The sequence below is a fragment of the Bidens hawaiensis genome, unplaced genomic scaffold (assembly GCF_021521415.1).
Source record: "Bidens hawaiensis isolate Kalapana, Puna unplaced genomic scaffold, B.hawaiensis_p1.1 tig00029390_1, whole genome shotgun sequence".
Classification (NCBI taxonomy): Eukaryota; Viridiplantae; Streptophyta; class Magnoliopsida; order Asterales; family Asteraceae; genus Bidens; species Bidens hawaiensis.
This window is the reverse complement of record NW_027494874.1, coordinates 27548-38851: the sequence shown is the minus strand read 5'-3', so window position 1 is coordinate 38851 and position 11304 is coordinate 27548. Positions and strand designations below refer to the sequence as shown.

At 36.6% G+C, this 11304-nt stretch overlaps 2 protein-coding genes and 1 pseudogene across 2 annotated transcripts; 2 read left to right on the top strand and 1 right to left on the bottom strand.

Moving 5' to 3' along the window:
* Positions 1–1642: 1642 nt before the first annotated feature.
* Positions 1643–3514, top strand: LOC143578917 (protein WEAK CHLOROPLAST MOVEMENT UNDER BLUE LIGHT 1-like; annotated as a pseudogene).
* A 1811-nt stretch (positions 3515–5325) lies between these two features.
* On the top strand, positions 5326–8098 carry LOC143578901 (protein CYPRO4-like). Its single transcript, XM_077062354.1, has 2 exons — positions 5326–7111; positions 7674–8098. Exons 1-2 carry the CDS (start codon positions 5495–5497, stop codon positions 7965–7967), a joined length of 1911 nt encoding a protein of 636 aa, XP_076918469.1. The 5' UTR covers positions 5326–5494; the 3' UTR covers positions 7968–8098.
* A 1188-nt stretch (positions 8099–9286) lies between these two features.
* Positions 9287–11042, bottom strand: LOC143578916 (sterol carrier protein 2-like). The gene is made up of 4 exons (XM_077062366.1): positions 10835–11042; positions 10699–10759; positions 9642–9744; positions 9287–9485 (listed from the first exon to the last, which is right to left on the bottom strand). Exons 1-4 carry the CDS (start codon positions 10958–10960, stop codon positions 9404–9406), a joined length of 372 nt encoding a protein of 123 aa, XP_076918481.1. The 5' UTR covers positions 10961–11042; the 3' UTR covers positions 9287–9403.
* Positions 11043–11304: the final 262 nt, after the last annotated feature.

Below are 11304 nucleotides of genomic sequence, written 5' to 3'. Positions count from 1 at the left end.
TTCATTAAAAGAAAAGAAAGAGAATGGAAAGAAAAATTAGGTATTTTTCCTTCAAAATTTTTCTGCCAAATATGACATGATTGTAAAGGAAAGTTTATAACTTATTCCAATATTACTAATTTATCATATCTCAATTCTCTTTTCCATGTTACTATGAGGACATAATTGTAAAGTTACAATTTTTTCCATATCCTTTCCTTCCGATCTAACTCAAAAATGTGTGTAATATTGGACTACAAACCACTACACCCATTGACGAAACATTGTTACCCCTGGCCCCCTTCGTTTTCAGCACAGTAGTGTAAATTCACCCGGTGTTTGGCTGAAAGTTTTTATACGCGGTGCAAATTTAGCCGTTTTTAACCAAAAAATTAAGCTCGTCCCCTCCGCTTATGAAAAATTTTATACGTATTTTAACCCTGGACTCCTCCACAATTTTTGTCCAAGCTTCGTCACTGACCACAACTTAAATTAAACATTGTCCCATGGACGTGGCATACATGTACAAAATTGAACAGATAAACCCAAAGTCCTATGATGTAGGGATGAGATCGGGACCGTACCGGTACCGACCGGTCACGGTCCCGAAAATTACGAATTCTTGGTACCAGTACTGAAATATTAGGTTCGGTACCGGTACGGGACCAGAACGGTACCGGTATTGAAGGTAAAAATTCGGGAAATACCGGTCCCGTACCATACCGGTACCGAAACTCAAAACTCTGGTACCGATTCGGTACTGATGGTACCAATTTCGGTACCGAACCAACCGGTACCAGTACCGATTTTGCTCATCCTATGATGCAAAAATAAAACAGGTGATTGCTCTCTACTCCACCACCCAAAACAAAATTAAGGGTGTGTTCGGGATTGCTTAAGTGAAAGACTTTTGATTATAAGGACTTATAAACTTATGAAATTTTGAAAAGATGTTTTTAAAAGAATGTTTGGATTAGCTTATGTGTTGGGGAAACCAAAATGACCAAAATAGACACTCTTTTTTAAAAGGAGTGTAATGAGGTTTAAGGGTGAGAGGGGTGTAATAGGTAAATCAAACTCATTAAGTTAATAAGTTACATATTCCTAACTTTTCAAAACCTATTTTGCCTTCACCATAAGTTAAAATCCATAAGGTCTAATGGTTTGCCAAACATCTTATTAACTTTTCAAAAAGTTAATAAGTTATAAGTTGATGAAAATATGCTTCCAAACCCTCTATAACACACTTTACCTTCGATTCTGCATTGTATAAAAACTAAAATGAAGGATGACGATTAATTATTCAAAGTAAATTTAATTTGTTTTTGCAGCACACATTAATCCGTCATCGTTTTGCTTAAGGTTTTCGTTTTAACACCGATTTTACGCTACATTAATACTGGACCCATTTTGGTAGAGAAGTTGAAATGGAGTAGGTATTGTAGTTTATTCTTTAGTTGTTGCATATTGATTGATTACCTTTTAACATAATGTCAAGAGTTAGTATAATACATTCGGACTTAAACCATAGATTCAGTTGCTTATAAATTTGTCAATCATACCAATTTAATAATTATAAACCATAAATTTACTGAGATTCATTTATATCCCCGAGTTTGATCAGCATTACTCTCTTTGTATTAATGCTGTATGATCTTTCTGGGATGGATGAAATAAAGGTTAACCAACTCAAGAACCCGAGCTTGAAAGTGGGCGATATTGATATAGCTTCACCTTTTGAGTCGGTTAATGAAGCCATTTCAATGTTTGGTTCCATTGTTAACCGCAACGCCCATAAACTTCAGACCACTGATCAGGTATAATCTTCTTTAACTTATATTTTCTTGATCTGTAACATATAGCATTAGTGAAGTTTTATGCGGGCTTGCAGAAACACGTGCATATAGAACAACAACTTGAGAACATAAATGATGAGATTGCATTAATGAATAATAAGTTTGAAGCAGAAGAAGAGGCTAAACTGCAAGTATTCAAGGAGCTAGACGGCACTAAAAGGCTCATAGAAGAACTAACATTGAACCTCAAAAGAGCAGAAACCGAAGAACATGAAGCCAAACAAGATTCTGAACTTGTTGAAGCTGCAGTTGCTGAGCTGGCAGCCGTTAGAAACGAGCATGAAAGTCTTTATAAAGACTATGGTTTATTGGTGTCTGAGAAAGATGTAGCTGTAAAACGAGCTCGAGAAGCAGCATCTTCATCAAAAGATGTTGAGAAACAGGTGGAAAGCCTCACTATCCAACTGATGATGACAAACGAATCTTTGGAATCAACAAATGCTGCTTATTTAAAGGCTGAAGAACACAGGATTGAAGCGGCCATTGCACATGAACATGATGCTTTGAATTGGAAGCAAGAACTAGAACAAGCACAAGAAGAACTTGAGAAAGTTAAGCAACAAATTAACGCAACCGAATATCAGAAATCTAAACTAGATACTGCTACATCTTTGCTTCACGACTTGAAAACCGAATTAGCGGCTTACAATGAGTCAGGGTTGTCTCGAAAGAAGAATGTTAAAGCTGTGAAAGAAAACATTACAAAAGCAATAGAAGAGATTGATTATTTAAAAACGACTGCAAATTCGTTAACAACCAAGGTCGAGAGAGAAAAGGCCGCCACTTGGAGGCGACAGTGGTTGCTTCTCTTGAAGGTGAGTTAAGCCAAACAAGATCAGAAATTGCACGTGTCCGATCAAAAGAAAAGGAAACCCGAGAACAAGTGGCAGACCTTCCGAAACGACTACAAAAGGCAGCCCGAGAAGCGGATCAAGCGAAATCACGGGCTCGTGATGATGTAAAGAAAGCAAAAGAAACAGTTGAACAAATTAAGGCTTTAGAAAAGCTAGCTCTGGCAGGCATTGATGCACGTCAAAGGCACGAGTACAGGCCAGAACACGAGCAGGAAGCGGGAGTTACAGTTTCTTTGGAGGAACATTATGAACTAAGTAAGAAAGCCCAAGAGGCGGCTCAATCACGGGCTGCTAAAGTAATATCATTAATTGATGTAGCAAAGGAATCTGAATCAAAAAGCCTGAGTCATCTGGAACAGTTGACTTTAGAATTAGCTTTTGATGCTGCACTGCAAAAAGCCGAAAAGGCGAACCAAAGAAAGCTTGGTGTTGAACAGGATTTGAGAAACTGGAGGGTTGAACACGGGCAAAGGCGGAAATCAGGGCTCGGGGTGGGCCCGAGGGAAGGTTTTGAAGAGATGATGAAGTTTTATGTAAGGTCCATTAGCCCTTTGAACCAGAACTCGAGGCCCGTGTTTAAGACGGATGAATGGTCGCCTGAGACGGGGAGTTTAAAGAAAAATGAGTCGGTTTTCCCGCGGGCTTTTATGGCATTGAGAAAGAAGGAAACATAGCTGTGATATGATCATTCTTAATTTTATTGTATAACAAAATTGGGGTTTGGGTTGTGTAATGTTCATTCTGTGAAGTAAAAAATGTAATTTTTATCCTTATTTGGTCACAAATCATCTTTTTGAAACACAAAAATACACATAGTGGCGTATTATGTATACAAAACCAATTTTAAATAGAAAACTGTGATAATCGCATAAGTACTTTTATTTCCATTGTTTATGTGGTTTTCGTAGTTATCTACTTAAAATTGGTTTATATTGAACAATAATGCATACAGGGGCTGGCTTGTAAATTTTGAAACTTGAGAACCACTTATTACCATCGGATCTATTTGATGAAAATTTTTCTCAATGGTAGCATCCTAGTAATTAAGATAAGAACATGTAGTGTACTAGGCGGTTCGCTTCTTGGAGCGGGTGCAGAAGGTGGTCCATAGTGACTCGCAGAGCCCGAGGAACCAATGATTTATATTTAGTAGCATAGGCTTTGCGATTCAAAAGGGGATAGCGGCGCAGCTTGTTCCTCGCTTACCCATTATCCAGATGTAGTTCGGTTTGTGTTATATATAAAAGAATCAATTATCCCTAAAAAAAATTTCAAGTGTTATAGTTTCTAACATTGTATTCTCTAGTGTTGTACTTGTATTCACCGATTAATCCATATTTTAATCATGTGTTTGTAACCACTTTGTACCCATTTATTTATCGAAGACTTTAAAACGACTATTCAAATATATCATGACTATGTGAATAACGGATGCCTATATTAAAAAGAAGAAAAAAAGAAAAGAATAATGGCAATATATCTTAGCAACACCAAGCAGATTTAGTAAATGTCTACATAATAATATTGTTATTATTAATGTTTACATGTGGATTTGATTGATCTTATTACCTAATCCATTGCAGATGTGGATTTGTTGTACTTATACCAATTTCCCAACCCACACCTGAGATGGTTCAATTGTAAAGTGTCAATTAGCTGTTAACCAACTAATTCTGTTAGCTAACAGGATATTAAGGCTTAAGCTAACAAAAACAATCTTCTTCTTTAGTTCTTTTTAATTACATATTTATGCTAGAAACTTATATCACAGGCTGAAAACAACTTATATCACATTTATGCTAGAAACTTATACCCATGACTATTGGTCTAATGGTACGGTACTCCCACTTGCAAAAATAAGACGATAGGTTAAATTATTGTAAATGCAAGGTTTGAAGAATTTTATGGTGGAAAAATTTGTTATTAAAAAATAGTGAAAAAGATAGAAGAAGTTGGTTTTATATTTCTTATTTTTTTTCTTAAATATCTAGAGTAAAATTGACACCGAATGCGTCAATGGTAGTCTTTAATAAACATCTATTTTACCGAAGCAAATGATGATAATTGAAGCAAAACTCATAAGCGTAAATTTTAACTCTAATTATTTTGTTATAATCTCAAGATGACCTAATGATACTAGATCCTAAAGGTCTAAAAGAAACATAACTTCAAAGCTTCCCTCTGTAAACATTATGAATGGATATATGACCAATCAAAAAATATAAGCCAGCAATCAAAACATTGTTATAATTTACCTAAGGTTTTGGATGACATGTTTTTCAACCTAATCATATAAGTTTGTCTCCTCGATAGTTATTTTAAAATTATACATATAAATGCTTGTAACAAAATAATTTGCATCTTGATTCTTAAAGTTACATAAACTTTATTATCCACAATACTTTTCTCTCCAAAGTCATCAATTACTTTATTAATCTTGTTATAATTAATTGTAAAGAAGAAAGTTAACATATAAATTAAATTAAGTGTTAACGATAAGAATCAAATAGTGTAATTATATTTACAAGTAGTGTTATTTATATAATTACGTTAAGTTGTATATATAATTACACTTTTTAATTCTTAATTAAATTTTTAATTTTTTCAAAGTTGGACCCAAATTGAATCCATGTCAGCAAAACCCTAATCTTGAATTGAAAAAGTATGAATTTCAAAATTTAAAGTTGCCCGCCTCTTCACATACACCTACCGACGCTCCTCTTTCTCCATTTCACCTTTCAAATCAAATCAAATCAAATCTCACCATCAACCCTAATCACCCAATTCAACTCATTTCAGTCCCAAATGGGTGCCTCTGAAAGCCGCCAAGATTTACTAATATCTGACTCTGAATCAGAATCCGAATCCGAACAACACTCCGAACAAGAAGAAGAAGAAGACTATGAAGATGTAAAAGACCACCAATCACCCATCAAAACCCCACCAAAACCCCCCAATTCCGTAGACCAAATTGAAGCCAAGCTCAAAGCTTTAAAGCTCAAATATCAATCCAAGAACCAAACGGTAAACAACCCAGTCAAGCTTTACATCCACACCGGTGGAAACACTGCTGATTCCAAATGGGTCGTTGTCGAAAAGCTCGTCTCCTTTCGCTTCGTTAAATCGGCATCCAACGGAGACGAAGAGTACGAAGACGATGATGAAGCAGATGAGGACTTGTATTGGGTTTTGAAAGTTGGGTCAAAGGTTAAGGCTTTGGTTGATCAGCAGCTGCAGTTGAAGCCGATTGCGGAACAATTGCGGATTGATTTCGTGGCGAATGGGGTTTACGCGATAAAGTTTTTTAATGTTGATGATTATAAGAAGTTTGTGGAGGAGTATGAAAAGTGTTTGTTTGAAAACACTTATGGGTTCGAGTGCAACGAGGCGAATAAAGCTATGATTTTTGGTAAGGATTTTGTGGCGTGGGCTAACCCGGAAGCTGCGGATGATTCGATGTGGGAGGATGCGGAGGATAGTTTCGCGCAAAGTCCGGTTTTCAAGACCCCGGTTCGGGCCAACCATGATCTGAGAGAGGAGTTTGAAGAGGCTGCGAAAGGTGGAAGCATAAAAAGCCTTGCTTTGGGTGCTTTAGACAACAGTTTTTTGGTAAGTGATTCGGGTATTCAGGTGGTTAAGAATTTTAGTCACGGGATACACGGGAAAGGGGTTTACGTTGGGTTCGATAACGCGATAAAAAGCCACGTTGATTCGACTCCTAGAAAGGCTTTGTTAATGAAAGCTGAAACCAACATGTTGTTGATGAGCCCGATGGTTAACGGGAAACCGCACACGAATGGGGTTCACCAGTTTGATATTGAAACCGGGAAAGTTGTGACTGAGTGGAAGTTTGCAAAAGATGGGACGGATATTACAATGCGGGACGTGACAAATGACAGTAAAGGAGCCCAGATGGACCCTTCGGGAACGACTTTCTTGGGTCTCGATGATAATCGTCTTTGCAGATGGGACATGCGGGACCGACACGGGATTGTTCAGAATCTTGCTGACTCAAACGCTCCGGTATTGAACTGGACACTAGGGCATCAGTTTTCTAGAGGGACTAACTTTCAGTGTTTTGCAACAACTGGTGACGGGTCAATTGTTGTCGGGTCGGTTGATGGGAAGATAAGGTTGTATTCGGTTAGTTCAATGAGACAGGCAAAGACTGCATTCCCGGGGCTTGGGTCACCAATAACACATGTGGATGTTACTTATGATGGGAAGTGGATATTGGGCACGACTGATACGTATCTGATTCTTATCTGCACGTTGTTTACTGATAAAGATGGGAAATCGAAGACAGGTTTTGCAGGGCGTATGGGGAACAGAATTTCAGCTCCGAGGTTGTTGAAGTTGAATCCGCTTGATTCACATAGGGCTGGAATGTTTAACAAGTTTCGTGGTGCTCAATTCTCTTGGGTATGTATTGGTTATACTTTCTTTATTCTGTTTATTTGCATCATGTTATGCTGTTTATTAACGTTTTGTGGTGATTGCAACATCTGGTTTCGTAAGATAGTTAATTAGTTATTGGTAGGTATGTCTATAAATAAACTAAATATTCAGTGAACCGTTTGGTAGATAGTTCGTGTTCACATATATTAAACGAACGAACCTGAACACGCCTGATTTGTTTTTTTATATTTGTGAAAATTCATTTTTGTATGTTAGTATACGTTTGTTTATGGTCATTTGTTCACATTTGTTTTTTTTTTATACAGTACACTATTTTATAAGTTTCTTAGAAATTACTTAAAATCGGTCTTTTTGGTCCCAACAGTTTGGCTTGTTTGATAGCAAAACCGATAGCAGATCAAAAAATCGTTTTTTTAAACTTAAAATTAAATCGTCAATTTTTTGTTGTGCTTGATTTTTTTGTTACGGTTTGGTAATTTTGGTTTTTTGCATACTTATGCAACGTCTTAAAAGCAATCTGCAGTTTAATTTTGATTTATATATGAGAATTTGAATGAAATGACAGGTCACAGAAGGTGGGAAGCAAGAACGCCACCTGGTGGCCACGGTGGGCAAATTTAGTGTGATATGGAGCTTCCAGCAGGTGAAAGATGGGTCCCACGAGTGCTACAGAAACCAAGTGGGTCTAAAGAGTTGCTACTGCTACAAGATTGTCCCTAAAGACAACTCAATTGTTGAAAGTCGGTTCATGCACGAGAAGTTTGCAGTCAGTGATTCACCAGAAGCTCCATTGGTTGTTGCTACTCCACTGAAAGTTAGCTCTTTCAGTATATCGAGTAGCAGGCTTTCATATGCTTGATATTGTGGTTTTTGTTTGTTTATTGTTCTTAGTAATGACTTCTGTTAAACAATATTATGGAACGATTGATTGTACTTTAGTTGCTAGCAAAGATATTGTTGTAATGCCTGAATTGCTTGGTTTTCATTTGACGTTAAGTTTTCAATTCCTCTGTTGTTTTTACTTTAATGTTAATTTTTTCTTATTAGTTGTGTTAAATATGCACGTGTGAAGTGTTTTCAAATAAAACATAAAATACGAACTAACCCGTGAATTTAAATGCACTACACAATGCTTTTACCTTAATCATGAAAATTCTACCATGTAATAAAATTCTGACGATGACAGATTGGTCGTCAAGTTTCAAAGTAGTTCTCAAATCAAATATATGATGCTGTCATTGTTTTATAAGCTGAGACTGTTGGATAAATTGAAGCTCTGCATGGCTTCAAGTGGTCTTCATGAATAATCGAAGAGAAAGCGCTGCACTAGTTCGAGAGAAGACTACAGAGTTACAAAATTAGAACGCAGTTGATGTGTTCAGCGTCCAAAAAGGAGATTGTTGAGGGTGATTGATCAAGCGCAGCTGGCACTAACTCAGTTTTGGCCAGAACCAAGTATTTGTGATTTTTACCTTTTTGAAGTGTTATCTTTTAGTGGTAACTAATAACATAAAACATTATTTGGTCTTAGCATTCATTATTTTATTTTTCTTAAGTGTCCAAGTTGGCCTTAGTGTTGTTTTTAACTCTTTATACGGTGGTGGCTTGCGATATTTGTTTCCTACAAAAATATATGGTTATGGTTGACTGATTTTATATACATGACTCTTGTGTCCAACTTCGTTTTAAGGGGTGTTATTCAAACGGTTATCAGAAATTTGTTTATAGCAAGTGATATTAGCTTCTAGACTATAGTCTATATAACTATATTTTGAACGTTAGCTTGGTGGCAGCAATGCTCGCCACACCCCAAGTTCGAATTCTTCCCAAGGGTGCTCGCCCACATTTACATTATTTGCACTTAGTAGGGGTTAAACCGGAGACCTGACCACCTGAGCTAGCAAATATATGCTGTTAACACTTGTTTACTAAGGTGGTCATGCTAAATTGCTTTCATGAATTTTTGGTGGTCTTGCAATTTTTAAGTTTAGGCAGTATATTTATACAGGTTGATTTATTTCAAATTCATACATTGCTATTGTTGTTGAGCTTTTCTTGGTATTGTTTTTGATGTTTGCTCAGGTCACAATAACATTTTCTAAACAACTGGGGTGCCATAGGTAGCATATGAAACCCTATTCATTTGAGTAGTTAAACCCAATCATTCCACTGATAAAATAGATCAAAACAAACAAGACTTGGACAATAATCATTTCCATTAACAAGCATTATAACATAGAGAAAGCAACATACTTATTACCTTGTTTATATTATCTAGTTTCATAATCAACAACATTACATCTTTGCGGGTTTTGGGAAGATATCAGGTGTGAACTTCTGGGCTGCACTCAAACTGCCTTTCACCTTCATTGCACCCCTGTGCGTATAAACAAACCATAAAATAACTCATCAAATTTCCAACTATATCATACTGTTACTAATCATTGTCCGTGTTTAGATGCCATAAAAACATGCTCATTTTTGCAAATGTAGGTATAGTTTTACAATGGTTTGAAAAGTCGTTAATGTTTACCTCATGAAAGCCATCTGAGGGTTCATTTTTCCGGTGGCAACTCTGAAGAAGTCTTCATCTGTGAAAGAAAAAGTGGCATCCGGTTTTCCACCTTCATATGGACCTGTAATCCCCGTCAACAAAAGTCAAATGAAAAATGTTCTCAACTTGAATCCTTTTCATAATATTAACCCCAATGCCTGAGATTTTATCCAAAAATCCATTTCATATGTATTCAAACTTGACGGATAATAAAAATACCAAAAGTTATAGACCCGATTGTAGTTTTAATGGGCATATTAGCAATCACTCTATATGATTAACCTCATTTCCTAATTCCTATGTGTTCTAAGTTAATAGCAAACACAACAAGTCAATAACAGTTAACAAAGATGGAATATTTAGGAAGCCTACTGAAAACTCAAGCAATGTACACACTTGGATTTCAAGAGTTAAGACAACATTTTAGCTTCTTAGTTGTTTTATGAGCATATTAGTGGTACAACATGAACAGTTTATGTGAGATCAATTTAGTTCATATGAATTTCAAACCATACATCTAGCAGCCTTGAAACAATCCGATCACAGTCTACTGAAGAGTAAAAGTCTTGAGGTTTATTAAGATCAAAGCAGATCAAATAATCAATTACCAGTCCCGATCACTGAAATCAACATTTTTTTCAATCTTGGTTTTTTATATATTGCTCAAAATCACACGAATAAAATACATTGGCAGGTAACTGGGCAACAAGCTGCACCGCAACCCCCTTTTGAATAGCAAAACCGATTCTATTAAAAACAAAGTTTTGGGTTTTAGAGGTCGTAAAATTACTACGCATGACCCACGACCCACTGTACCCTGTTCTTACATTCCACAGCTTCCAGAGCAAGAAAACCAAAAATACCATTTAAATTTTAGATGTTGGTTGCAGGGACAAAGCTTATAATTATGATGATTTGAACTAGAACAAGCTTAACACGAAAACTATAACCTAAAATGAAGGTGGAAACATTATCTCCCCAAATTGAACGAATAATTAACAATTAATTTTGAAGGAATAAAGGCGGGAGTTGATACCTTTGGTAACCTCTCCTTTCTTGAGATCCACAACGTAACTCTCCTCGTTAAATCCAAGTTTCTGTCAATAAATAAATTAATTCATCCAGTAGCAGCAACTAATTTAATTTAATTCTCTAACAGATCAATCAAAAACCTTGGGAGCAATATTGATTTGGTAAACGAGGCCGATCTTCTTGGTGATGGCTTTACCGGCGTCGGTGGATAGATGAGCTTTCATCTGCTCCATCAAGGCAGCGGATTTCAGGTCGGAAGAACCCATTGGCGTCGGTGTGTTTGAGGGAGATGTGTTTTTGGCAGGTAAGAGAATGAAACTGCATTGATTGATTGATTGATATACTACACCAAACCCCAACGGTTTCTGGTAGCAAGCAGATGGATGGATTACGTGACTGTCACGAATACTACTAGTACTCTGACTAACTTCACCGCCTTAATCCAAACCTTCTAAGACCATGTGTACTGCTAGCGTTTTGGGTGAAAACGCGGGGGTACACCGCCCCCCTGCGTTATGATAATTTTTTTTTGGTGCGTTGTATATAAAACGCGCATGGTGGCACAGAAATCTAAAAAACTAGCCGTTGGAGCCGTTGAGATAAATATATA

Excerpts from the sequence above, each read along its gene's own strand:
- LOC143578901 (XM_077062354.1), top strand. The coding sequence starts at position 5,495 with ATGGGTGCCTCTGAAAGCCGCCAAGATTTACTAATATCTGACTCTGAA. Across the intron at positions 7,112-7,673 it reads GTGGTGCTCAATTCTCTTGG|GTCACAGAAGGTGGGAAGCA; the intron begins GTATGTATTGGT and ends ATGAAATGACAG.
- LOC143578916 (XM_077062366.1), bottom strand. The coding sequence starts at position 10,960 with ATGGGTTCTTCCGACCTGAAATCCGCTGCCTTGATGGAGCAGATGAAA. Across the intron at positions 9,745-10,698 it reads GAAAGGAGAGGTTACCAAAG|GTCCATATGAAGGTGGAAAA; the intron begins GTATCAACTCCC and ends CGGGGATTACAG. Across the intron at positions 9,486-9,641 it reads CCTCAGATGGCTTTCATGAG|GGGTGCAATGAAGGTGAAAG; the intron begins GTAAACATTAAC and ends TTATACGCACAG.